General features: G+C 43.0%; 1 protein-coding gene and 1 long non-coding RNA gene across 13 annotated transcripts in view; one reads left to right on the top strand and one right to left on the bottom strand.

The window, feature by feature from the left end:
* GTDC1 (glycosyltransferase like domain containing 1) overlaps positions 1 to 25,398 on the bottom strand; it is a 231,123-nt gene that overhangs the window by 14,736 nt on the left and 190,989 nt on the right. For 7 of the 11 annotated variants that reach the window (XM_081007917.1, XM_081007922.1, XM_081007920.1 and 4 more), the window contains 3 exons: positions 21,635 to 21,705; positions 20,829 to 20,920; positions 7,137 to 8,194 (listed from right to left, as the gene is read on the bottom strand). In XM_081007917.1, coding sequence (XP_080864043.1) covers positions 8,111 to 8,194; positions 20,829 to 20,920; positions 21,635 to 21,705 — 247 coding nt within the window. In that variant the 3' untranslated portion in view covers positions 7,137 to 8,110. Of the gene's footprint in view, positions 1 to 1,384; positions 3,699 to 7,136; positions 8,195 to 15,774; positions 20,921 to 21,634; positions 21,706 to 25,398 lie in introns of those variants that run through there. The other 4 variants (XR_013987035.1, XR_013987036.1, XM_081007918.1 and 1 more) reach the window with 3 other exon arrangements.
* LOC308479293 lies at positions 527 to 13,892 on the top strand. Of its 2 annotated transcripts, XR_013987597.1 has the most exons (4): positions 527 to 1,141; positions 2,084 to 2,170; positions 12,164 to 12,272; positions 12,991 to 13,892. It is a non-coding gene; the product is annotated as an uncharacterized lncRNA (long non-coding RNA). The 2 variants fall into 2 exon arrangements; XR_013987596.1 differs by having other exon boundaries at positions 12,164 to 13,892.

Genomic DNA, 25,398 nt, shown 5'->3' on the forward strand with positions numbered 1-25,398 from the left:
CTTATGGAAGCAAGTTTAGGCCTTGTGAAAGAAGGGCAGAGGAAAAAAAATTCTCCACCCTTTTTTGGGGGGGAGGATGTATTTGTCCATTACAGAGACTAATGGTGAACATGTGCCATGTGCCGTCTGATAAGCAATGCAAAAGGAGAGAAAACAATGCAGAGTAAAGAGAGAGAGAGAAATCCCTTCCATGTTCCTTTGGATCCTGCAAATGCAATATGCATTACGATAGCGTTTGAGGGTAGCTGGATACTGGGGGAAACTGAAGCACAGCTGCACACTTTGGTGTGTAGGAGGCCCATTTGCAATGTGCTCACGAGACGGGGGAGGGAGGGAGACTAGCAAAAAGGCCCACCTCAAACAAACATCCCACTCTCCCTCAAATCATTACCCATCCTCAAGCATTTTAAGCTGAAAATTAAGTGCTTTAACTCAAGCCAATTCATTAAAAGCCCCCTCCTTCCTTCCCTTCTCTTAAAACCCCCCGAAAACCCTCTATTTTTTTTTTTATTGCTCCTTCTATTTTCCTGGCCTAATATCAGAGTGCTGGGGATCCTTCCAGTGTAAAAAGCCAAGTGGATGTGAAAGCCAGAGAACATAGCTGCGAGCAACAACACACGAGCACACGCTAGCTAGCCCAGCCTCCCCCAAGAGCTCTGCTCTGCGCACACACACACACAGAGAGAGAGAGAGAGAGAGAGAGAGAGAGAGAAGAGGCTGCTGCTGCTCTCTCTCTGGCTTTTGTTAGCAACAACCAGCCTTGCACGAAGCAAGGACTCTGCCCCCATCACCTTCCCAACCTTCGCCTGCCCCCTCTCTCCTGGGCCAGGCAAGGGCTAAACTGGCTTGAGCCAGAAACACAAACGTGTAAGTATCCTGGCTGCTCATAGGTCCATCCTCTTCCCTTTCTCTTCCTTCCCCACCACCCCTTGCTCTTTCTGTTCGATTGGAAAGCTTTGCTTTCAAGTGCCACTTTTGCTTGTAGCTAGAATGGTGTAGTTATATCTCATCTCTTTAACAGTCCTCTATTTGAAAGGCTGTCCAGTTCAAGTCCGGCTTAAAGGTAAAGGACCAGAACAAGAGAGGGCGAGAGAGAGCACTGAAGACTGGACGGCAGACTGAGCGGTACATACATGCTATGGTAAGAAGTACTGAATTTATTTTTCAAATGATGGTCATAGGTACTAAATGTTGACCTACACTGTACATATGAAACAGTGTCTGTCCATTTTTATGCAACTCTGATCCTCTTTTGTCATCTCTCTCTGTGCAAGTGACCACCCTAAGCAAAGATTGCAGACTGTTTTAACAGAGCAGCAACTCCATATTTCATCTTCTTTTGCAACCTTACAAAAAAAATATCCTTTAAAATCCTTTTAATTCAGTTGGTCATTGTTTTTGTCAACTGCATATTGCTTTTTATGGTGCTTGTGAGCCACCCTGGGCTGAAAGGTGGGGTGTAAATGAATACAAGCAAAGACACAATCGTATGTAATAAATACATAAGCAACCAGAATGAAACCATTGCAGAGCCTGTAAAACCACTTCACTTACCTTGCTGGACCAGGCCAATTTTTGAAACTAGTGCATGTGCAAGCAGAGAAACACGGTAGGCCTGACCCCATCTGGCAGCATGGGGGGCACCACTTGGCTGAAGCTAAATGGGGGAGCAATGTCTTTGGGCCCACAGCAGAAGAAAGGTGAGGCATAAATGAAAGTAAGTAATCAAATCAATCTACGTTGCTCCGATTTCTTGGAGGAAGAATGAAATAAAAATGTAACAACCCACAAAAGGGATGATGGAGAAAGAACCGAAAGAGGTTGGAACCTGCGCAATTTCCAACACTCGTTCTTCTTTCCCATCGTGCAGTGCCAGCTACCCCACGAAGTTAAAAGAAACACACCACAAAACCCTCACACGGGGATATTGGGCTTGTAGCCACCACTGAATAAAGCCATGTCTCTGTAGAGCTGCCTGGTAATATTTGCAGGGGGTAAATACTCCACTCCTATTGAAGGCACAGAGGCCTCTTTCCATTTCCTTCCTATGGAGAAGCCAATTGCTGGCTTTGTTCACCAACAGACCCAACTGCATTAAAGAAGAAAACGCTGATCAAACTTCACTGAGAATGGGATGCACTGGTGGACTCTTATGTACTGTTTCGGAAAGGTAAGGGTGTGTCGTTGTTCCACCTAGAGTCCTCATTTATCACTGCCCAATCCATACTGAAAGCCCGGAATGTCAAAATGTACCTTCATTTGGAAATATCTACCCAGGTGTTATGAGCAGCCACTTTTAACATGTTCTTTACTTAAGACATTTCTCTTCCATCTTTCAAGTGCCTCAGCACAACTCAGGAAGATGCTTCATCATGACATTTTCATGCTAAACAGACTACTATTCTGCCCACACCCTTCTGAACTGACCTTGGTTGCTGCTTCTCTGCAACTCTTCTCTTGCTTATTTCAATTGGTGGGATGAGAAGCTGAGCTCTTGCAAAGTGGTTTGCTTTGTGCCTGACTTATCAGCCTGGTAAAGTGTGAAACGAAAATGTGTATCAGAGGAGGGAAGAATGCAGAAAAAGCAAGGGCAGTGCTATGGGGCAAGAACTCTCTTCTGAAACCCCTCATACATTTCTACCCAGACTGTGAACCTAGCAGATAATGACAATTGCACAGAGCAAACATATGAACAAAAGAGCAAACACATGTCAATATATTCGGAGCAATGCAGCAGTCGGTAGAACAGCCTTTGCCAAACTGGTAGTCTCCAGATATTTTGGCCTCAAATCCACAGCCACCATCTCTCAGCCAAACCTACTTCAGAAGGCTGCTGCTCTAAGGATATGATGGAAGAGAAGATGTATGATGTCCTGATTTCTTTGCAGGAAAAGCAGAATCAAAATGTATTACACTTACAGATAGATTTATTTTATTTAAGGCTGCTTTAATTTTGAATGCCATAAGAGGTCAGGGTTTTCGTTCCTCTGGTAGACTTTCTCCTCCTTTCTTCAAAATCATTGCAGCTCTTCCTGGTCACATTCAAAGATCCTTCAGTCTGGTTATGTTTCTGCGGAAGCCCTGCTGTGTTCAACGGGGCTTGCTTGCTAGTAAACACTCTTTAGGCTTTCTGCCTGAGTCTGCCCTCCCTGATGTAATGCTTAGCCACCACAACTGGTTCTCTGAACCTCTGCCTCATTGTTCTCGCTTTCATTATAACCCTGTAAAACCGTCCTGGCCTCGTTTAACCTTGATTTCCTTCTCCGCCCCCCACTCACATCCTTTTGGCTGGCCCAGCCTCTCATTCCTCACAGCCCAAGCAGCTCTTCAGCAATAAAAGGGGCTCTTCCAGGGTTTAATGCTCCTTGTTAAAATTCCACTCCCTCCTCCTCATTAGAAATGCTTTTGGATAACATTTATGCCTCCTTGAGTTGCAATGTTATGACTCCATCTCTTCCAACTTAACCAAATGTTAAGTTAGACTGGCTTTTTAAGCTGGAGCAAAGATTTTGGACTTGGCATCCTCCTTGCCTAGGGAATGTCTCCCCTGGCAAGAGTCAGAACTTGGGGTCTGACGATGATTTTGACATTAAAATGCAAAGCTGGTTTGTACAGCTACTGACATGCCTTTTTCTGAAGAAGATCCCTCAATTTTCTTTCCATGAAGGATGCAACGAGCTGCTTCCATAAAGGGTGTGCTGGAAATGCAAGATGTTGTACAGTATGTGATTATCAGTTTCCAACAATAGCTGGGCACATGCTCAAAGAGTGGAAGAAAATATCAGAAGTTAATACAGAATTGCTATTTATTACCCTATAATTAAAGCGCTGACAGTTTTCCTATTATAAAACCTTATTTGCAAAGGTTCATAACTCAAAGAGGCAAAAAATTTCATTTCAAGATAATGTCCGGATTACCATGTTAAAGCATTTAAAATATTTTAGTAAAACGAATTCCATCTATCACAGGCTTGCTGTTTACTAGCTCTTGTTTTGCAATAATGTATTCCCTTTCTGTTTCATTCTGTTTTAAATTAAGGTGCGGTTCAAAACTGCAACATTTAAAGAAACATGTTAAGTGTCTAAAAACTGAACGATTGCACAATGGGACAAACTTTTTTTCTGGTGCGGGGGGTGGGGGGAGTTGAAATCCATAGAAATAAATATCCAAGGAATGATGTTAATGAGAAACATTTGGTTTCAATATTCCTGGGGAGTTTGCATCCCCATTATTACAGCACTGACTGATCTACTACATGAGAAACAAAATGAGCAAAAGCGAAACTAACTACAATGTTGCCTCTTTGCTTATTTATTTATTTTGGCATTTATATATCGCCCAATTAACTATGTCCTGTGGGCGGCTTACACATTAAAATCAATAAAATGCAAATATGAATCACAATAATAAAACAATCAATATAAAAAAGCAGGTTTATTTCATTTTTAAAAAATGCAGGAGAGAAAGGGGAAGAAAACCAATGTAGGAAATAGTTCAGCTTGGAAATCCTTGTTTTTTGGAGCTCTTTCAACTTAATTTTCTTTGTGACGTTCTAAAGCATGGCTGGAGAAATTGTGTCCCAAAGACCTTTCAGGGAATTCGTCCAGTACTCTGATTGCAGTTGGTTATTCCATCGCCGTGCAAGATCCAGGTGCCTTTTTCTTTTCTTTTTCTTTTTGCACTGTTCTTGTAAAAATACAGTGTTTCTCTCTCTCCACCCCTGAGCTCAGCATTTGGTTGTCAGGAAAGTGAACCTCTCCTTGCTTTCCTTACAAATTAGGGCTGGTCCTTCCATGCAACAGGGGAAATGGCACCATGACAAGAGGATAGGATATGTGAAGCAGGAACTAGCATCTAAACTACTGTATTTTTTGCTCTATAAGACACATCTGACCATAAAACGCGCCTAGTTTTTGAAAGAGGAAAACAAGAAAAAAAAATATTCTGAATCCCAGAAGCCAGGACAGCCAGTGGGTTCGCTGCGTAGCTCCCCTCACAACGCTGCATTCCCGCTGGCTGTCATGGCTTCTGGCTTAGCCGCACACAGCCTCTCCCGGGCAAGGGGAGCCTTCATCCCGCTGCCCAGGAGAGGCTGCGCGTGGCTAAGGCTCCCCCAAGAGCCACGTTCCCTTTAAAGAGCGCACGGAGCGTGTGCCCTTCTCCCTCCTCGGGAAAAAGCCCACAAGAGCCGCACACACGCTCCACGCGGCTCTTTAAACGGAGCGCTGAGCAGAGCCTCCCGCCTGCATTCGCTCCATAAGATGCACACACATTTCTCCTTCCTTTTTAGGAGGGGGAAAGTGTGTCTTATAGAGCGGAAAATACGGTAGGTAAAAGGACCCCTGACCGTTAGGTCCAGTTGCGGACGACTCTAGGGTTGCGCCGCTCATCTCGCTTTACTGGCTGAGGGAGCCGGCGTACAGTTTCCGGGTCATGTGACCAGCATGACTAAGCTGCTTCTGGAGAACCAGAGCAGCGCACGGAAACGCCGTTTACCTTCCCGCTGGAGCGGACTGTGCAAATGTATGGGTTTTCAGAGAGGAGCTCACAGCTGCTTTGCTCCACCCCACTATATAAAGGAGAGACCAATTTTAGCCTACAAACCCCAGGTAAGTCACAACTAAAGAAAGCAAACGGCAGTTGTGGTTCTTTGTATCATCGTGAAATTACATTTGCACTGTGCTGGACTCTCTAAGCCTATATGGAACACAGGAATGTTTGCAGTTATCTCGTTTTGCTGTACAGTGGTACCTTGGGTTACATACACTTCAGGTTACATACATTTCAGGTTAAAGACTCCGCTAACCCAGAAATAGTACCTCGGGTTAAGAACTTTGCTTCAGGATGAGAACAGAAATCATGCTCCGGTGGCGCGCGGGAGGCCCCATTAGCTAAAGTGGTGCCTCAGGTTAAGAACAGTTTCAGGTTAAGAATGGACCTCCGGAACGAATTAAGTACTTAACCCGAAGTACCACTGTAATATCTGACACCCTTAACTTTTATAAACAGATTAAACGCTGCTTCGTAAGTTGCAAGGCTCAGGGTTAAAAAAAAAAAGGAACAGCACACAGCACAGTAGAGGCAAATTTTGTCAGCACATTCTGTTGTGAATTAAAGGGCACAAAGGAAAGTGGAATGTAAAGAAGAACGTTTGCTGACTGGTGCTTCCCAGGATAGGGAGCACTGTCTAACCACCAGGTAAAAGGTAAAGGTACAGGGACCCCTGACATTAGGTCCAGTTGTGGCCGACTCTGGGGTTGCGGCGCTCATCTCGCTTTATTGGCCGAGGGAGCCGGCGTAAAGCTTCCGGGTCATGAGGCCAGCATGACTAAGCCGCTTCTGGCGAACCAGAGCAGCGCACGGAAACGCCGTTTACCCTCCCGCCGGAGCGGTACCTATTTATCTACTTGCACTTTGACGTGCTTTCGAACTGCTAGGTTGGCAGGAGCAGGGACTGAGCAACCACCATGTAGGGAACCTAAAAAACAGCCTGCCAGTTAAAAAACTGTGGACAGACCTACATTGTGCATTTAAAGCACATGGCTTCCCCCAAAGAATCCTGGGAACTGTAGTTTACCCATGACAGAGCTACAATCTTCACCAAACTATGGATCTCAGGATCTCAGGATTCTTGGGGGTGGGGGGAGCCATGGGCTTTAAATGTGCACTGTGTGTGCTTCAGAGGTTTGCTGTGGATTTGCCCCAAGGCACAGCAGTTTCTTCTAGCATTTCCAGTACCTCACCTGTGCCTCCAGCCCAGGAACACAGCTGAAATGTTGAGGGACTTGTAGTTAAGATTTCATTATCATTTGCAAAACAGATTCTGGCACATCGGATAAATCCCCTACTGTATTCATTGACTCCGATACAAGAATGTGTGCAGCGATAAACATACAGATAGATGTACACACTTATACATGAATGAGATGTGCTAATTAAAAAATGCAGCGGCCAATTTATTAAAAATGCGCTGTACTATCTGAATCTTCAAAACATTTAACATCAACAAATGCAGCCGCTTGACTGTTAGAATAGTAATCGATTTATCTTGAAAAGCTTCTATTTGTAAGTTGGATGCAAAGTTCTCCCCTCCTCCCCCCCACATCCAACACTTAAAAAGAATGAGGCAGCAACGTTGAAAATAACTGTAGTTTTTATTATTCTTGTTGGAACCGTTTCGGCATCTATCTGTTTGTTCTTCAACCTTGAGAGAAATAAAGCAAGTGTCTCACCTTTCATTTTATCGGATAGATGGTACCACGCAGCATATTTCCCATGCTAGTTTGAATTACAGCTGTTTATCTTGCAGCTTTCTTTAAGATTAATTAAATGCAAATGTAGCTCTGTGAATCATGGGAATACCTGCCAGACCTCTTATTAATACCTTCGCTTAAAAACCCCTGTGCCACAGAGTCATTAATTTGCAAAAGGGGGTGGGGGGTGGGGAGAGATGAGATGTGTGTGTGTGTGTGTGTGTGTGTGTGTGTGTGTGTAAAAGCAGCCCTTTACCTCTGAACAATTCACAGAGGCCTTCCCAATTAGTCCAGGAGAATCCTGGTCCTCCTTTCAGACCTTGTGGCCCTCAGAGGACACAATGAGGCTCCAATGATAACCTGGCAACCTAGGTAGAAAGCCAGCCAAGAAGCGAGCGTTTGAAGCTGCGATCTTGGCTGCCATCACGTCGACAAAAAAGAAAGAATTCAGGCACCATGTCATCCAGTACAAAGGATAAAAACATATTCAACCGGAAATTCAATGTGGCACCACATATGGGATACATGAGTGCAGTTATACAACAGGCCACATTTTCCCCCCGTTTTATTTTTTCTGTTGTTGAACAGTCTCCTGCATGTGATGCCGAGGACATGTGTAACCATCGTAACGTCTCTCGGAATCTGTATTTAATTTGAGTCGGGGTGGTGGCAGGGATTGGAGATCTGAAGCCGCCACAGGTTTGTGGCAGATGGCTCTGTGTCAGCTATGACAAGCAGCCAGGCTGAGCTTCCTCTGCAGATTTTCTTTTCTCTCTGATCAGGTAAATATGGGCACACTCTGGAAAGTTCTACAGATTTTGCCTTAGGCTGCAAGTTTGTGACTTAGCCCCATCTGTCACAAATCTTCCTGGGGTTCTGTTTCGAGCAGAGACCTGAATTTACCACGGAGCGCTGCCCAAGAAAACTGAGACATCTTTCCCTAGGAAGAAAAGGGAGAAAGGGGGGGGGAACAAGAGAGAGAGAGAGAAGGAGAGAAAGAGGGAGGGAGGGAGAGAGAGAAATTATGTGAACACAACAATCAAGGGGGAAAGGGTTTTCTCCTCCTTCTGCCGAAGTAGGAGCAAAAAGAAATCCTATGTCAGATGCTTGATTAATATGTACAATTGTCTTCACTTTGGGGATTTTTTTTTTTATCCTGAAATCGCATGGATAGTATAAATACTGCTGGAAAACCAGGGTCAGAAAATCCTGCCCTCTGATTGGATCAAGGTATTAGAGACTCAATCCCAGGTTAGATTGACTTTTGTAAACAGGAGCTTTCTGCCGCAAACAGCTTACCTGACATCAGGCAGGGAGGGCCGCCACACTTAGGAGGCTTCCACCTGAGACAGCGAAAGCTTTTAAGAGCATGCCTGATTATTTTATTACCTTGTCTTCACCCGCTCTCCCCTCCCACCCCTTCTCTCTGCAAAAGACTCTCAGTCCTCCAGGCTTGCAGCCACAGGCAAAGCATTGCTCAAGTTGAACAGCAGGACATATGCAAACATTTTGCTCTAAAATATGACACTGTCATGAGGTTTTTTAGCACAACTTCATTTGGACCTTCTTGAAACGTGCACCATTAAATAATTACGGGCAGGCTAAAAATGGGGCCAGATACTCAGAAAGACACATTCCACCCCCACCACCACCACAAATGAAGGTTTGCATCTGACTCCAGGGTTGGAGAAGTGATGTGTTACTGATGTTTGTTCAGTGAACTGCATTGATCATTCCCATTTAAAAACAAAACTCTTAAAGGAATTTTGTTTGTGTTCTCAGCCTACCCTATCGGTTTCATTCACTGTTCCGAAATAACCTCACCTTAGGAATGCCAGATGTTTTATTCCATTATAGGATGGGACAGCTCAATTGGAAAAAGCAGTCATTACAGTACCTTACTACTGTGCCAAAATAAGTTTCCGAATCTTCCTTTAAAAAAAAAAAAGTTGATTTGGCAGCAACCATACCTTGGTCCACTGTGCTACAGTGTCATGAGCCTGCTGATCTGGGAATTGCTGATTCCTATAAATCAATTTGGTGGCTCACCCACTGCTAGGCAAGCACCCATTCTGATAGGCAGGCCAAGGACCAATCAGGATGCAATGTGGGAGTTCTGTGATCAGAATTCCTGACATCCCTTTCCCAACCTAAAAGCCGCTGCAGGGAAGGTGCGGCAGGGGAGATCGATATGGATTAGGGGCCCACAGTGTGGTTTACCCCCTTCTGCTTCCACTGCTAAGCTGCTATTAGCTGCAGATGGGAGATAAATGGGTACCTGTTGGGTTTTCCATTTCACAGCTTATAGCAGCTTTTTTTTAAAGGGAGTTGTTAAGTAGGAGAAATGGCACAAGGAAGGTAGGTTTAACCCCCACCCACCCTTGCTCTTGCCATGGACCAAATCTCACTTGGCCCCACGCCTACAGAGCTGCATTAAGCAATGATTATGATGTTGGCAGTAGGGGTGCCAGCACAATTTTGGAGTCCCAGGGCACTGCACACTTGGCTCCACCTGCAGTCTATTAGCAGGAACCTTTAAGCTGCCTGCCATGTATCCCTGAAACCCAAGTAACTAAGGTAGGGCTAAACCAAGGTTTGATCAAGAGTCTGCACTGGTGCCCCCTACTTGTCTTTTCTCTCCAGGTTGTCATCACCCCATCATCTCCTCCTGCTGGCTGCTCCTCTTTGCCACCATACGGCCTCACTTCACTCACCTCCCTCCCTCTCCCCTGCTTACTTTTTCTGCTGCTATGTCAGCAGTGCTGCCTATCTCTCCTCCTTGTTCTGAAGAAGTTGCAGATTGGGGTTGGCCACTCCTTAGAGCAAAACATTCTGGTGAGTTGGTTGAAGGAGAGTGCCTGTGACACTTTGCTGTGGCATCTTAAAACTTAAGTAATCACTCTGCCCAGAAGGCCTCACTCTAAGAAAGAACCTCATTTTTTGGCCTCACGTGTAGCAGCACTGTTCTCCATGAAAGACTTCTGCAGGCCCAGGTTTGGCAGCAAGGCAAGCGAACAGGGGGCCTGGGGATGCCAGTTTGCCCCCCACCCTATGCCACCAGTTTGGCCCTAAGTCAGACGTGAATATTTGTCATAAGTTGCAGTATATCCTATGGATTTATGCATGCTTATCCCCCTGTTTCCTTTGCTATACTTACATGCAGGAGGGGTTTACTTTACGCTCCTCCAAATCATACCCACATGTGTTCTCACACACCACCACACCTCCTGCTTCTGGGCAAAACCACTGCTCCATGGGGGACCTAGGAATATACAGTGGTACCTCGGGTTACATACGCTTCAGGTTACATAAGCTTCAGGTTACACACTCCGCTAACCCAGAAATAGTGCTTCAGGTTAAGAACTTTGCTTCAGGATAAGAACAGAAATCAGGCTCAAGCGGCACGGCAGCAGCAGGAGGCCCCATTAGCTAAAATGGTGCTTCAGGTTAAGAACAGTTTCAGGTTTAGAACGGACCTCCGGAACGAATTAAGTACTTAACCCGAGGTACCACTGTAACCAAAAGGCGACTTAAATGCAGTTTTTATTTTCTTTTTAAAACTGATGCACATCCCACTGGCGAGTTGTGACTGACCAGTGAGAAAGCTACTGAAAGACTATTTAACCTGGGCAACAAAGCCAGGCAGTTTGTATAAGCATTAGGAAGCAGTAACCACTCACTGACAGGACAGTGAAAATTCAAGTGCTAAGATGCAAGGAAAATGGTGAAAAGTGGGAGATTGCTTTAATATCATCACCTGCTCTTTGTGATATATTACAGCACAAATATGACCCATGGTGAAATTTTCATTGTATGCGGAGAGGTCATACTTTCACCCTCTGCCTATTCCGTTGCACAACTTAGTACTCCCATTTGGGAGGAAGAGTCTGGCAACAAAGCCATCCTTTTTGGGGGAGGGCGCGGGGGTGGGAAGCATGCTTGCCACAGATCGGCTGAATTAAACAGTAGGAAAGAGGTCACCAGTGACTTTTGCAATCTACTGTCAGCATCCCTTTTGTAAAATTAAACGATCATCCCTTGTAAAAACTGTTTTATTTCTTCCTCCCCATCCTGCCATGTTCCATGGGCTCAAAAGACTCGGCTCTTCGCCTATTTCCCTATGCGCTCAGATGCCCTTTCTCAAACATTTCTAACTCATCAGCCAGTTTTAATTCCCTCCCTAAAGAATGCTGGAAGCTTGTATTCCCAATATAGTTTTGTAATAGAAAGTAAGATGTCCTTGCTTTTATAACTGAAGGTTTTGTCACTCTGTAAGGAGGCCCTGCTCCAGGCTGCACCTTTCGCGTAACTTTATGCACCGACCAGACTTTCCTTTTCATATTGGTCCCTGCCTTTGCCCCGGACGGTTGTTAAGGTGGCTTACGGATGAAAACAAGAATTAGCCGCACACAAGGGAATTAAAACTAACCTGATGAAAAGCAATCCCAAGATTGCACACCCAAATAATCTGAATCCTCATAGAAAATTTTGTAAATCATCATTTGGAGCCTGCTCCCCTTCCACACTCAGTCTCTGCTACCAGCCCTTGAGGATTCATCCATCTCATTCTAGATTTTGGCCTCGTACTTCCTACTCTAAGCATGTGGTTGGACTGCTCTGCCTCCTTACATCGGTTTCCTTCCACAAAATATTTATCTAGGCTAGGGGTTTCCTAGACTATGAATTGCTTCTTCTTCTTCTTCAAGTGAGATAAAGCTATGGTGGTGGTTGTACCTCTATAGCACAAATCACCCCATAGATAGATAGAAGCTACAACTGAAAAACAAAGGCGCAAAAGGTGATGTGTTTTGACAGCTGGGGTACCTGCTTACTATGATTATTTGCAATGTGCCTTAATAAGTGCAGGTGCCACTATACTGGGGTAGACTTTTGTTGTTATCTCTTTCAGACTCACATTTTTCCAAGGCCAGAAGGGTGTGACACAGGTCTGGGCCTGGTGAGGGCCTGAATGGGAGACTGCTTGGGAACCCTAAGGACATTGCCATGATGGAAGAAAGGTGGGGTATTAATAAATAAATCTACTTTATGTTTTAGAAAGTGGCTCATCTGTTCTCTATGAACTCTGACCTTTCTTAAGGTATTGTAACCAAATTTTGCATGATGGTTCCTGAGATAAAGGAGCACGTTTTTTGCCTAAGTCTGGATAATATTGGTTGTCATTTTAAAACAAGATGGTGGACTGCAATTGTTGTTTTTAATGCACTGATTTAAACCAAATCTTGCATGATTATTCCGGAGGTTTCTGTCTATGAATACAACTGGATGTCATTTTGAATCAAGATGGCAGACTGAACCTTTCAAAACTGCACTGATTTGGGGGTTTCTTAGAATTCCAAAGCAATGCTGGGCACAGGGCAGCTACTAATTATTATAAGCAGAAATCACCATATATTGTTCACCTATTACACTTGATGAAGACATCCCACCAGCAACAGACATTATATCCCCCAGGTAAAGCTTGCCATACCAGTTTATCTGCCAAAGAATCTTCACAGCTATCACAATCTTCTGTGCACTGGCGTTGTGGTTTCCTGGACAAGTTCCAGGATGCACAATCTGTCTAGACATTGGAGATGTAAGCCAGGTGGGTCTCCCACTTGCTCTACATAAGCTGAGCATGTGTTCCAGATTGCCTCCAAAGGTCTCCCCCACAGCAGCATACTGCCAAGAGGGACTGACAAGCTGTCTCTCAAGGATGCTTGTCTGACATTCCAGATCTGCTGACTGCAGAATGAAGTTTTCTTCTGAAGAATTTCAGAGGAACCCACATTGAGGGTGGGGCCTTCAACCTTCTTTCTCTAGGGGCTAAAGCAGCTTGAAGGGGTTACCATTTCCCACTTTAGCACCACCCTCAACATACTATCTGGTCCAACAGAACTGTGAGAAAGAGGATATTTGTCCTGTTATGCTCTCAAGGAAGCATGCTGTGTCCTTTTCTCATCCCCTCACCTCTGCAGGCCCACATAAGGATCATGTAGTCTTTCTATCAATAAATGTATGGGAAGTGGGGAAATGATAAAGTCTTCAACCTGCTACTTCAATTACTCAAAAGCCTCGTTTGGTAGAAGATCATTAAGAAGTGTATGAAGGATGGGTACAAGATATGTATCGGGACATGCCAAAACTTAGATGCAGAAAAAATTAAATCATCTGAACGTGTGTCCAGGAGATCCCATATCAGACTATAAGCATGTCTGATTTCCAGGTATTTATCCTTTGATGCTTCTCTACCATTTCATACTGAAGCACAGAATATAAAGCATGGGCTCTAGGAAATAAGGTATGTTGTGAGGTTGGGAAACAACAGCACACAGGTGGCGCACAGAGGTGGTGTACATAATATCACCCTGTCAGTGGTGCATTCATCTCAAAGTCATACTTAGGGGACTTTAGATGTTTTGGATGAGTTCATCCAAGCCCAGAAAACCTGTCCATGCAAATGCAGTAATGAACTTCAAGAAACTTTCAGCAAAAGCAGGCAATGAAATTCAAACATTAAGAAGGATGCTATGATTAACCCCAAAGCCATGGTTAAGAAAGACTGACGAAGACGGATGTGTTAGATCAAATAATTGAATTTATTTAATCCACCTGAAGTGAACTTGAAAACTTTGGAGGATATAGATAGATAGATAGATGGGGGGGGGACCCCTGACCATTAGGTCCAGTCATGACCGACTCTGGGGTTGCGCGCTCATCTCGCTCTATAGGCCGAGGGAGCCAGCTTTTGTCCGCAGACAGCTTCTGGGTCATGTGGCCAGCATGACTAAGCCGCTTCTGGAGAACCAGAGCAGCACACGGAAACACCGTTTACCTTCCCGCCGAAGCTATACTTATTTATCTACTTGCGTAGATATCTACGAGTGTATACACACACACACACACACACACACACACACACACACACTTTGGTTACCTATCATGGAGATAGGAGCTTAAGGATTTAGTCTTACAGTAGTGAATTTAGCTCTTACAATTACCATTTTGTTTCTCTGCCTTTGTGGTATCCTAGGGAAACTATATCCCAAATTATATTCAATGCTATTTTAAAAACACAACAACAACAAAACCCTGCCACGGAAAAGGCAACTGACTCAAGGAGTAAAAAGTGTTAACTTTTATTGTGCTCATTTTGAGTCATACACTGAAATGTTCACAAGAGAAAGTTTGCATAGCCTTTTGCCAACAGAAGTGAATCCAATAAAAGGTATCATTTTACCTATTTTGTTGGATTTAGAGAGCAGAGGTTATGAACATGTGTGCTTTTAGGGGAAAGGGTGTTGCTTTTGGATTTTACTGCCACTAAATCATGCACAACATGCTCGGAGCTCTGTGTTCTGATAGACATCAACATCCAGTAATACTTGGCTTCACTTTGTAGCGAACAATGCACCTAAGGCTTACCCACCCTACACGCTTTTGTGCCTTATTGCTTAAGTTGATTGCCTTTTTGTAGCAAGCATAATTCTGCCTCCCTTTTCGCCTCTAACTTTATAAGTTGGCACAGGCACTGCATATAATTGACAAACTAATGCAGTAATGCATTTGACTGTTTTAGATTATATTATTAATAAGCTTGCAGCAAAAGCGCGCACACAGAGAGAAGGCAACGAAAATTCATATTTTATATGTCCTGTTGCTGCTGTTGTTTCGTTTTAAAACAGCAGCAAGAAAGAACACCAGTCCCCCCCCCCCCCGATGACCAAGGAGTATAAAAGAATGAAACACTCTTATTTGATATTCAGGTTTTGTTTACCAGAATGTTGCTCCATTTTGATCTCTAAATGACTAATCACTGTAAAAGTGTTTTTTGTGTTTTTGTGTGTGTGTGTGTGTGTTTGTGTGTTTTAAGAATAAGAAGAAACAAGGTATCCTCAAACTGCAGGGCAATGTTTTGGGACCTGGCCAAGCGAGGGGCACTTTGTACTTTGATTCAAATACCCCCCTCCCCCAGTTTTTACTTATAATTCAAATTATGGCAAGCAAATTAGCAGAATACCTGGGGTTGTATTCAACTAAGTCATGCTGAGCAGACCCACAGAAATCAAGGGACTTTGTTACTCACGGCTAAGCTGAGTCTATTGATTTAAATGGGTCTACTTTAAGTATGACTTCATCAGATGCAACCCCTAAAGACTGAACTATGACCCTGGACACAAGGCAAAGAGCAGCACCTGAGAAATCTGGCCATTTGAAGATGATTAGTGCGGGGGCAAGGATGTTAGACTGCAGGGGGAATATGTGGGTATACAGTGGTGCCTCGCAAGACGAAATTAATCCGTTCCGCGAGTCTCTTCGTCTTGTGGTTTTTTCGTCTTGCGAAGCACGGCTATTAGCGGCTATTAACGGCTTAGCGGCTTAGCGGTTTTAAGAAAAAGGAAACAAACTCGCAAGAACTCGCAAGACGTTTCGTCTTGCGAAGCAAGCCCATAGGGAAATTCGTCTTGCGGAACGACTCAAAAAACGGAAAACTCTTTCGTCTTGCGCGTTTTTCGTCTTGCGAGGTGCCACTGTATTACATGTGTATGAGAAAGGATTGGTCAAGAAATGGGTGTGTAAGAGTGGGTCAGAGCAGGCGAGTGGAGAGAGATTTGGAATGATTCTGCCCACTTTATATCAGCAGGATAAAATATAACTACAGTACTTGAAGAGCAAACAAGAGTATTTCATACTTTGTTCACCTTAGTCAACACTAAAAATAGGCGTTCTTTCTTCCTGCTGTCTAAAAACAGAAGCAAAAAGAAAAACAGGATATATGCGATACCTCTGGGACAGCTGTCCAGGAGGAAAGTTACATCCCTGGGAGTAGAACAATGGAATTTGGATGGGTGGGTGAGATAACGAGATAAGGCTATAAAGCCTTGGGCAGAGGGCAGGGATTGGGAACGTGTGGCCCTCCAGATGTTGGGGACTCCATCTCCCAGCAGCCTCAGCCAGCATGGCCAATTGTCAGGGATGATGGGAGCTGTTGCTGCAGCCTTGGATTCAAATAGACATCAAACATCACTCTGGCTCTCTGGCTTCCCAGCCTGTCGCTTTTATACTTCTACCTTTTTGCTGACATCTTTGTTCTCAATTCTGCCTTTGTCCTTCTAACTACCCATGTGTTGAGGGAGAGGGCTCACCCATTTGCCATCTCACACAGAGCCCCCTCCTTTGTTCACCTTAATGGTCCACCACTTCTGCTATGACCTCACCACAAAGTTAGCCCGGCTATTCCAAGAATTAGAAGGGGGCTTAGGCATTCATCCCAATCCCTCCAAAACTCATAACATTATTATGATATATGGCTTATTTCGCACAAGCAGGAGATCACTTCTGCTTATGCAAGGCAGCCCTCCCTTGCAATTCTGCCAGTTTCCCTATCCTATGCTATCTCTGAGGATCTCCCCAATCTCAGGTGTGGGGGGAGGATGCAGTGGAGGAAGAGACAGAAAGACCCACACTGATCAAGCAGAGTTCCAGTCACACTTCTTTAAATCCAACCATTTGGGATTGTTGCCGTTTACGGAATGCAAAGGCACCTTAGCCTGCTTCAGAGGTTGCAGTCAGAAATTGAACAACCACATGAGATAATCTCCTATTGCCATTTCCATCCATCTTCTGCAGTGGGGGGGGGGGGAGGTCTTCCATATTCTGGAGGCTTCCTGCATATTTTAGAATCCTGAAAAATTAAGATGCTAAAATGCACAGGAAGCCTCAACAAATACCGTTGTAGCTTGGTTTTTGAACAGTTTAGTTCTCGAACGTTTTGGCTCCCCAACGCTGCAAACCCGCAAGTGAGTGTTCCGGTTTGCAAACTATTTTTGGAAGCCAAATATCTGACACAGCTTCCGCAGCTTATGATTGGCTGCAGGAGCTTCCTGCAGCCAATCAGAAGCCGTGCCTTGGTTTCTGATCATTTTGGAAGTCAAATGGACTTCTGGAACGGATTCCGTTTGAGAACCAAGGTATGACTGTATAGGAGATTCTCCACTCCAGAAGGTTGCCTTCCAACTTGCGGTGGGTGATAAGAACAGCAGTGGGGAACACTTTTAATTGTAACGCCTGAAGAGGGCTCTTGTGTTCTTGTTCAAGTGCACCTGTTACAATTAACACTGTAAAGCAAGCTAACGGATAAACAAAAGTATCTGCATAGGGGACAACTTACCTTCATAGTCCCACAATAGTTTCATTTCTTGGTTACTTTAAAAAAATGACCAAGAATGAGACAAACAACTGGTAGCCTTAGCTATGATAAAAGACACTGGAATGGCAAAGAACACAAGGAACAAATCTATACACCTTCCACAGTATGATCCCGCATTAACAGAGTTCAAGAAGCGAGTACATTTCTTTCCCATAGCTAAGCTCTTAGTCAGGGGTTAAAGCTGACCCTTCTGACAGTATTCTCCTTGCCCTATTCAGCACCACTCACCGCCGCCACTGCACAACGAGCAATTAAAACTTGCATTCAGATGGAGTTATTAACATGCTGCCCAAAGTGATGTGATAAACTACTCCATGTCTGTGGCGGTAACTCTACTTATAAATAATTCAGCCAGGAGTACGTTCTCCGAAGGAGACACTTGAAGCAAACGAAGCATTTTACTGAGCAGGGCTTGTATAACGCACGTCTCTTACTCCTGAGCTACATTTTGGAAATCCTACCCCCTTTCAAGCATCTACATTGGTCCTGCCCATGTTGCATTTTCTCTCACACACACACACACACACACACACACACAGTCTCTCTTGCACACCGAAGCCGCAGAACCACAGCCACGACAAAAGGGCAAGCCCTTGCATGGCAGCAAAAACTATTTAGCTGAACTCGAAAAAAGAGCGAATGTCAAGGTAAAAATTTAAGGATTGTTTTTCTCTCTTTGAAGCCTCCGTGTGTAGCTATGCAATAGTATTGACTCAAGAAGTAATGCTGAGCAGTGGAAGTGTTCAGTCAGCATTTTAAACTATTATGAGCTACCTTCTGAACCATTGCCAAGTTAATAGACAATGAAAGATAATGAGCTTGAAATTGGGTGTTAAATTGCATTTTTGGTTCTCTCCTCTTTTTTTTTCTTGAAGTTTAACCATTTCCTGCAGAAACAACATTTTCTTTTGGTCTGTCCTTATGTAAATGTCCACTTTTAGGTCACAAGAGAAAACTGCACATGGACAGAGTGGAGTTCTCTAATTCTCTTGCACAGATTTGCTGCACTGGGAAAGGAAGTACAGAAAATGTAGACAGGGATACTTCTGGGGTAGGCAGCAGGCATTATATCACTCCATTATCCCAGACAACATAATTTGGGAATGCGCCTCCAGTTGTATTATCAGGAATGCATTTATTAGCATTGTTACAAATATCAGTTACTTGATATTGGCATCCTGGAACGAGGGTACCACCTGCTTTTTCAGGGTATAGTGTGCCCTGACATTCTCCTGCACGAATGGAAGCTGGGAAAGCCACTGGGAAGTTCTCCTGCCCACACCCCACCGAAATGAATGGGACCTTTGCAAGCACATAGGAAGGCATGAGCCATAGGGAAGTTTTCCAATGCAGGCACCTTCCAAATGAATGACAGCTTCATTAGACCAATACCATGCACAGTATCCACCTAGAATAATGAAGCATGTGGAAGAGAACCTCACTGTGAACTGCATCTATATTTGCTGAAATTTATTTCCACCCCTTTCAAAGGCTGAAGCCAGGCAACAACTTCCATTTGAAAACATGGAATTAGTAGAAAATATTGACGTGGAGGCTCATGAAAATTCAGATGCTCTCTCCAGTTGGTTAACATCAACCTACCAAACAGCAACACTAAAAAGCCCTTATATTGCACTCAGCAGATGCTCAGGTTTCAGCAGACTTTGGAGAATGAGATTTCTCATCTGCGGTGCAGCTGCCAAGAATGCTGTTTTACATGGCCTTGTCATTCAAAGTTGGCCACCACTATTAAGAAAGGGCTATATTAAGAATTGTGATTGGACGTGGGGAAGGAAGCAGCCTATACAGGACTCAGGCCTTTCTGAAATTTAGACATTAAGACTGGCACCCCAAATTAGGCTCAAACACTTCTGAGACATAATCCAGACACAAGGAAACAATGCAATGACTCCTTTCCCCCCAATACCAATGCAAAACAATTGTGGAATTCCAGCACCTCTGCCCAGTTTTCAAAGGCAACTGAAAACAAAAAACATTAGAGTAACAAAATCACAGGTTGAAGCAGCTGAGGTCGAAAATTGAAATGGGTCAACGCAAAGCAAAGTTTGTAAGGTTCATAAGGTCCACAAAGTAAGAGTCCATAAGAATATTTCAGGGTTGGGAGCCCCAATAATAAGAGATAATAACAGATGCCCACAAGGTAGGATTCAACTAAGTTGTTGTGAATGGAACAAGGACCACTTACACAAAAGGACTTGTTCCCCCTTTATCCTCCTTGACTCCCCTAAATCTGCTCTGGGAGGTTGGGGGGAAGAGGGGGGAAAGTCCCATGGCATAAGTGAACCTCGTTCTCCACAAACACACCCCACTTAGCACAACACTGAATTCCAGCACATCTCTTCACTTTGGAGGAACATAGGAAGCTGCCCTATACTGAGCCACACCAAATGGTCATCTAGTTCAGTGTGGCTTACATTGACCGGCAGCACCTGTTCATGGCATCAGACACAGCCCTACCTGGAGATACCAGGACTCTGCCACTGAGCCTGGGCTTTCCCCTAAGCCTACACCTTTTTGCACAACCCACACTTCTTTTGATTCTCTCCTCACATCCTCACACCCCAAAATCTGGTGACCTGAAGCATGTGGCCTGTCACAACTGCATGATGAGCATTCCTGCTCTTGTTACCCTTCACTGGCTATCATTTTTGGGAGCGGGAAAACTCAGAATGCTATGACATCTTGCGCAATGCATTCGGCCTTGCTAGATGTTTCCAGGAGAGAGAGAAAGTGGGGATTCGGGTAGCTGTTCTTTGGAGCAGGAACCGTGCCATGTGATTCTCTTCTTTGCGTACTGGTGTTGTAAAGGGTTTTCTTTGAAATGTAACAAAACAGCCTTAAAAGAGAGGCAGAAGAGATGTGGTACTCACCTGGTCAGTCACCTGAACACACCAGTGGAGATTAAATTAAGATAGGGAGGTAAGCTTATCCTCATTAGTATAATTGTAGGATCCCTCTTCCACTTTCCTTTTATACTAATGAATTAAATTAATCCAGGTTCATTTTTATAAGCCTCTTGGGTTCAAACATGGAGGACAGTCATTTTAGAAAACAATAAATTAAAAAAAGCATGTAGCATGCATTAAGCGCACGTATTTCATAAGACCCTAGGTTAATACAACTGGCATCTAGTGTAATTAATCCTTGTTAGTGTAACAACTAATATCCCTCCCTAGCATGTTTCCTTTAAACATTAGGATGTTAATTAAATGTTTTCTGGTTTTCTCTCCTTTTTAGAAGGAAGGGGAGGGGGGTCTTTTTTTCTTTTTTTTCTTTTTTTTCTTTTTGGTCTGTACTCTTCAATACACAACAATACCTTGGAATACCTATTCAGAATAAATACCTTATAGAGATGTTTCCTTGCAATGTCTGGTCTCTTGCATAAATTCTGAAGCCTTTTAAAAAGCTGTTCAGGTGTAGAATACAGATATTCAGCTGCAGGAAAAACAGATACATTTTTAATGAAACAAAAACCTCAAAGCACACACTCGATATTAGTCACTTTACTAATTAAAAATGCATATTGCTCTGTGCCGCCTCGTGTTTTACATTATTTAAGCATGATTTTATAAGGTTACCTCAGCTCACAAGGATGTTTAATGCTAAATAAGACTGTGTAGTTGTGCTGTTTAGACATCTCCTTTGGGTGATTAAAATACATTATTCTAATGTAACACAATGCATATGTGAGACATTTAGTGATGAGATTTTTCAAAGGACTGGTACTACATTAGTGTGTATCCTGTAGCAGGGTTGCATATTATTAAGTATTAAATTGTTTAAATAATTTGGTGTGATTTTTCAGGCCTAAATTTTTCTCTCTGTATGTCATCTTTAAATAAAAATAAAAAATCTGCAAGCTATCGCTTCCGAAGCGACCTTTTAAATAAAATCTATCACTATAGACTGTGTATGCTAACAATGAAGAATGCTATTTCAAAACTTGCTTTTGTGTTATCTTGAAAGAACAGATGGTAAATATAAACTTCGTCTAATGTATTAAAACACATTAAAAAAATTCCTCAGCGCTAACATGGTAGCTTGCCAAATAAACAATTGCTCTTGCTTAAGTTTATTCTCAAACTTTGCATTTTAGAATTAATTATAAATTAAAACCACAGCAGAAAAAATGCAGAAGTAGGAAACTACCTGGAAATATTTCTGGATAGACCAAAGCTTTGGGACAGAGCGGATAGCAGCCACAGTGCACAGCTTCTATCCTGGGGAAGAAGAAAAAAAGGGAGGGTAATGCAGATTATGTACCATTATTACATTATTGAGCCCCAAAGCGTATTTTGGGCCAACAGCACAGAAGTTGGCTGCAACAATCGTATTCCCTGTACATCAGTGTAATCTCCCTAAATGCCAAAGTTGCTCTTTTTAAAAGATAATTTTATTGATCACATGAATTACATAGAACAGAACAGCAAGCATATGTTTTGTTCACTGAATAAATAAAAACGCAGCTCTCCTTTTTTTTTTTTTTAAAAAAAAAGATACTGCTCAACACGTTTTCATAATCAGCAGACTGTGACTGGGGGGACGTGGGGAACCCACAATACTCCTTCTTTCTCTTTCTTTCTTTCTTTCTTTCTTTTTCCCAAAATGCTGTCAAACACAAATATGAAGGAACTGGTATGAAAAAACCATCAGTGCAATCCAGCAGCCGGTTATACACATCTAAGTTTCTTTAAAATCATTGAGGTGGAATCTGCACACATATTAAAAACGTTCCTTTTTATTTTTTTTATTTTTTTTAAGTGTTTTTAAAAATACATTGAATTCTCCATAAGGCTCACCATCGCCATCTAGTGTCACATTGTATATTGCACTTAAAGCACACTTAAAACATTTTATTTGCAGCTGTAATAGCAGAGTCCTGAGACATCATTGCATGTAACCGTGTACTGGAATGCAGCCAGTAGTTGTGGCCCAGTGACAGGGCGATCCATGCGCACTAACGCAACTGGGGGTTGAAAGCACAGATGACAGAGAGCATCCTATACCATACCCGAGTACAACTGCTTAGCTTGGGAGGCTGAGGGCAGCCTAGGTGACACACACAACTCTGTTCCAAGCTCCTCGGCATCTGCTGTCTGAGGTGATGCTCTCGCTTTGCCTAATGATAGGGCCAGACCTGCTCCTCCTGGACTCCCCATGTTTAAACACCGAGAATGTTTGAAAAAGTGGTTTGAGCACTACCTGCTTCTGCTGTGAGCAGGAAACTGACTGAGCCGTAACCCTAAGCCCTGCCAAATTCAATCGGGATTTCTCCCAGGTAAGTGGAGTTACGATTTCAGCCTAGAAAGCTCTAGTTCAAGTGCTCACTTGGCATGGCGTAGGTTTCTCCCTCTTTGCCACCGCCATGATCTTTATGTGAATAAATTCAGTGACTGTCTGTAAACACTGCGTAAGGCCGTCTGGCAATGCATAATAGATTGAACCCGTAATAGATTAGCTATATATGTATGCCTATATACTCTTAATTACTAATTATAACCTAACCTTTACTTACAAATACATTATCCAAGCACTCCTTTGTCGTGGGGTTTTTCTTTCTTTATTTATTTATTAAGCGATTTGCAGAGTGGCACGCTTTAGATACAATTTGCAACTTCATGGCTTCAGCAGGCAAATGCAAAAACAATGCTAGAGCGTTGCAGCAAAGCATTTTTGTTAATCTTTCCATGCAGTTATGCACTGAGTTACAACTGCTTTAGCTTTTCTGCCCCCCTGCCCCTTCGTGTAATGGCCAATCATCGGACATACAGTAAACTTTAAAGATAAAGCTGTAAAATCTGTCGGTCGGAAATTCTGCAGTGAAACTGAAAACTACTTTTTTTAAAAAAAGTTTATTTTCTGAAATTCTTTTAATTGGCACCCAAATGCTGAAGGACCGTCTTTTCTTTTCTAACTTCAGCATTCGCCTCCCCTTTGTGAAAGATGAAGGCCATGTCAATATTCACTGTATTGATGCGTGCTTTGTTTTTCCAGCATTTTTCTTTTTCACTTTTTAAGGGGAAAAAAGTATTTGCCACTGACTATAAATTAGCTGGTAGGGCTTTCTTTTTGAATTCAAGATGTACACCACAACCGAACTCTTAAGGACTTCCAATATGACATCACCAAATGCAATGGGCACAAATTTAGGATTATGGATAACTTGCAACAAGTGAGGGGTAAGGATTTAATGGGGACATGAGAAGAATACCCAGACTTCCCATTTCTCCTCCCTCCTGCACCAGCCCTCAACGCTGCCTGCGAACATGACCATGCAACATGTATGGTGTAATTGGAAACAAGGGTCCTAATTGAATCACTGGGAATCCTTCAAAGCAGGTCTCCACACACATCCTCGTGGATCCTACTCCTTATTTAAAGGCAAATACTTACTAAAAGCCGAGAAGATGGTTATATTTTTGATCATTAAATTACTGTTGGGTCATAACTGTCAAAGAGCAGAGATTTTCAAAGGAAGCTTTCATTGCTGCTCTCCCCCCCCCCCAAAAAAAGCACTGTGGAGATTTTAGCGATATACCTCAGATCATGAAATTATGTAAAAGCAAGTGATTTTCAAATTGATCTCTTTCCCTGAAAGAGAAGGTCAGGCCACGCTGCAGTTTAAAGAGTCACCTTTAAAACACTGTGTAGGAAGAGTCCTTCTCAAGGACTCTGTCCGTCTCACAAATTAGTAAAACCAGGATTCAATATTTATGTAATTTGACAGATAAAAAAAAAGTAGGATTTGGAATTAATCCTTTTATTTGAAAATGACCTTACATACCGATGCAAAGATAAATACGTCATGCCAATATACTCCGAGAGGGTTTGGGAAGAACGGGGCCACAATGGGTAGCACAAAATGCAGCTTTTTAAAAAACCAAACCCATTTTTTAAATATATAGGTTCAGCCCAATGAAAGGCGATCTGCACCTGGAAACAGGCTCAAAATCTCTCGTATACATACGAGAAGAGATGTTATGAGGGAAGTTATGTAACCCCACATTCAGTAACCCGGCTTGCACATAATACAGATAGGGGCCCCATAGGTACAGAAGTAGATCTATGGAGTGTGGCAATGACCTAACTTGTTTCTCTACCCAGGATAAGGAAATCTGTGGCCCGTGAGCTATTGCTGGCCTTCAACTGCCACCATCCCTGACCATTGGGCCTGCTGGCTGGGTGTGATGGAAGCTGGAGTTCCAAGAGCAGCAGGAGGGCCAGAGATTGCCCAGACCTGCTTCAAGCTTCTTCTGTGCTAAGTTCAAACCTTTGCAACTGCAGCTATTCCTCAGTTTTGATTCCTGAATATCCCCAGCGAAACAACAGAGTCCCATTGTTAAAATGACCTTTATATTCCAATTAAGAAATCATCTGCTAAATCTATGAATCTTAATATTCAGATCTATTCCCTTCAATTCATACAATTTATCTGCAAATAGTTGTTGGGCTTCTGATTCTAAATATAATTAGCTGATAATTTTGCTTGGCTGAATTACTTTTCTGGAGGGCCTGCTAAGTCTCTCAGTTGCATTATCTGGCAATAATGAATCTGATAGGTGAAATTTTTTACTGTAATGAGGATGAGACACAGTTGTGACACCTGAGTCTAGTAATAACAGAAGACTGCTAATTATCGACAGCACTTTTTTGTGTGATGCACAGAGGAAGAAAAAAAACCCTCATTATTAAAAAAATAAAAAGTTACAATTATAAGTGACACCAGAGGAGAGTAAATAAAATGGAGTGATTAAAACATTGCTGCTTTAAGGGTGTTTTTAATTAAGTGGAAATGCTAATGTTGTCATACTTAGCAGATGGGATTAAAATTAGTTATTGTAAGTAACTCATATTTTGTGTTATAGTTTCCACAGCATGTCTACAAGATCTAAGAAAGTGATACATTCCATAAG

The sequence above is a fragment of the Podarcis pityusensis genome (assembly GCF_964106645.2).
Source record: "Podarcis pityusensis genome assembly, chromosome: 1".
NCBI classification, from domain to species: domain Eukaryota; kingdom Metazoa; phylum Chordata; class Lepidosauria; order Squamata; family Lacertidae; genus Podarcis; species Podarcis pityusensis.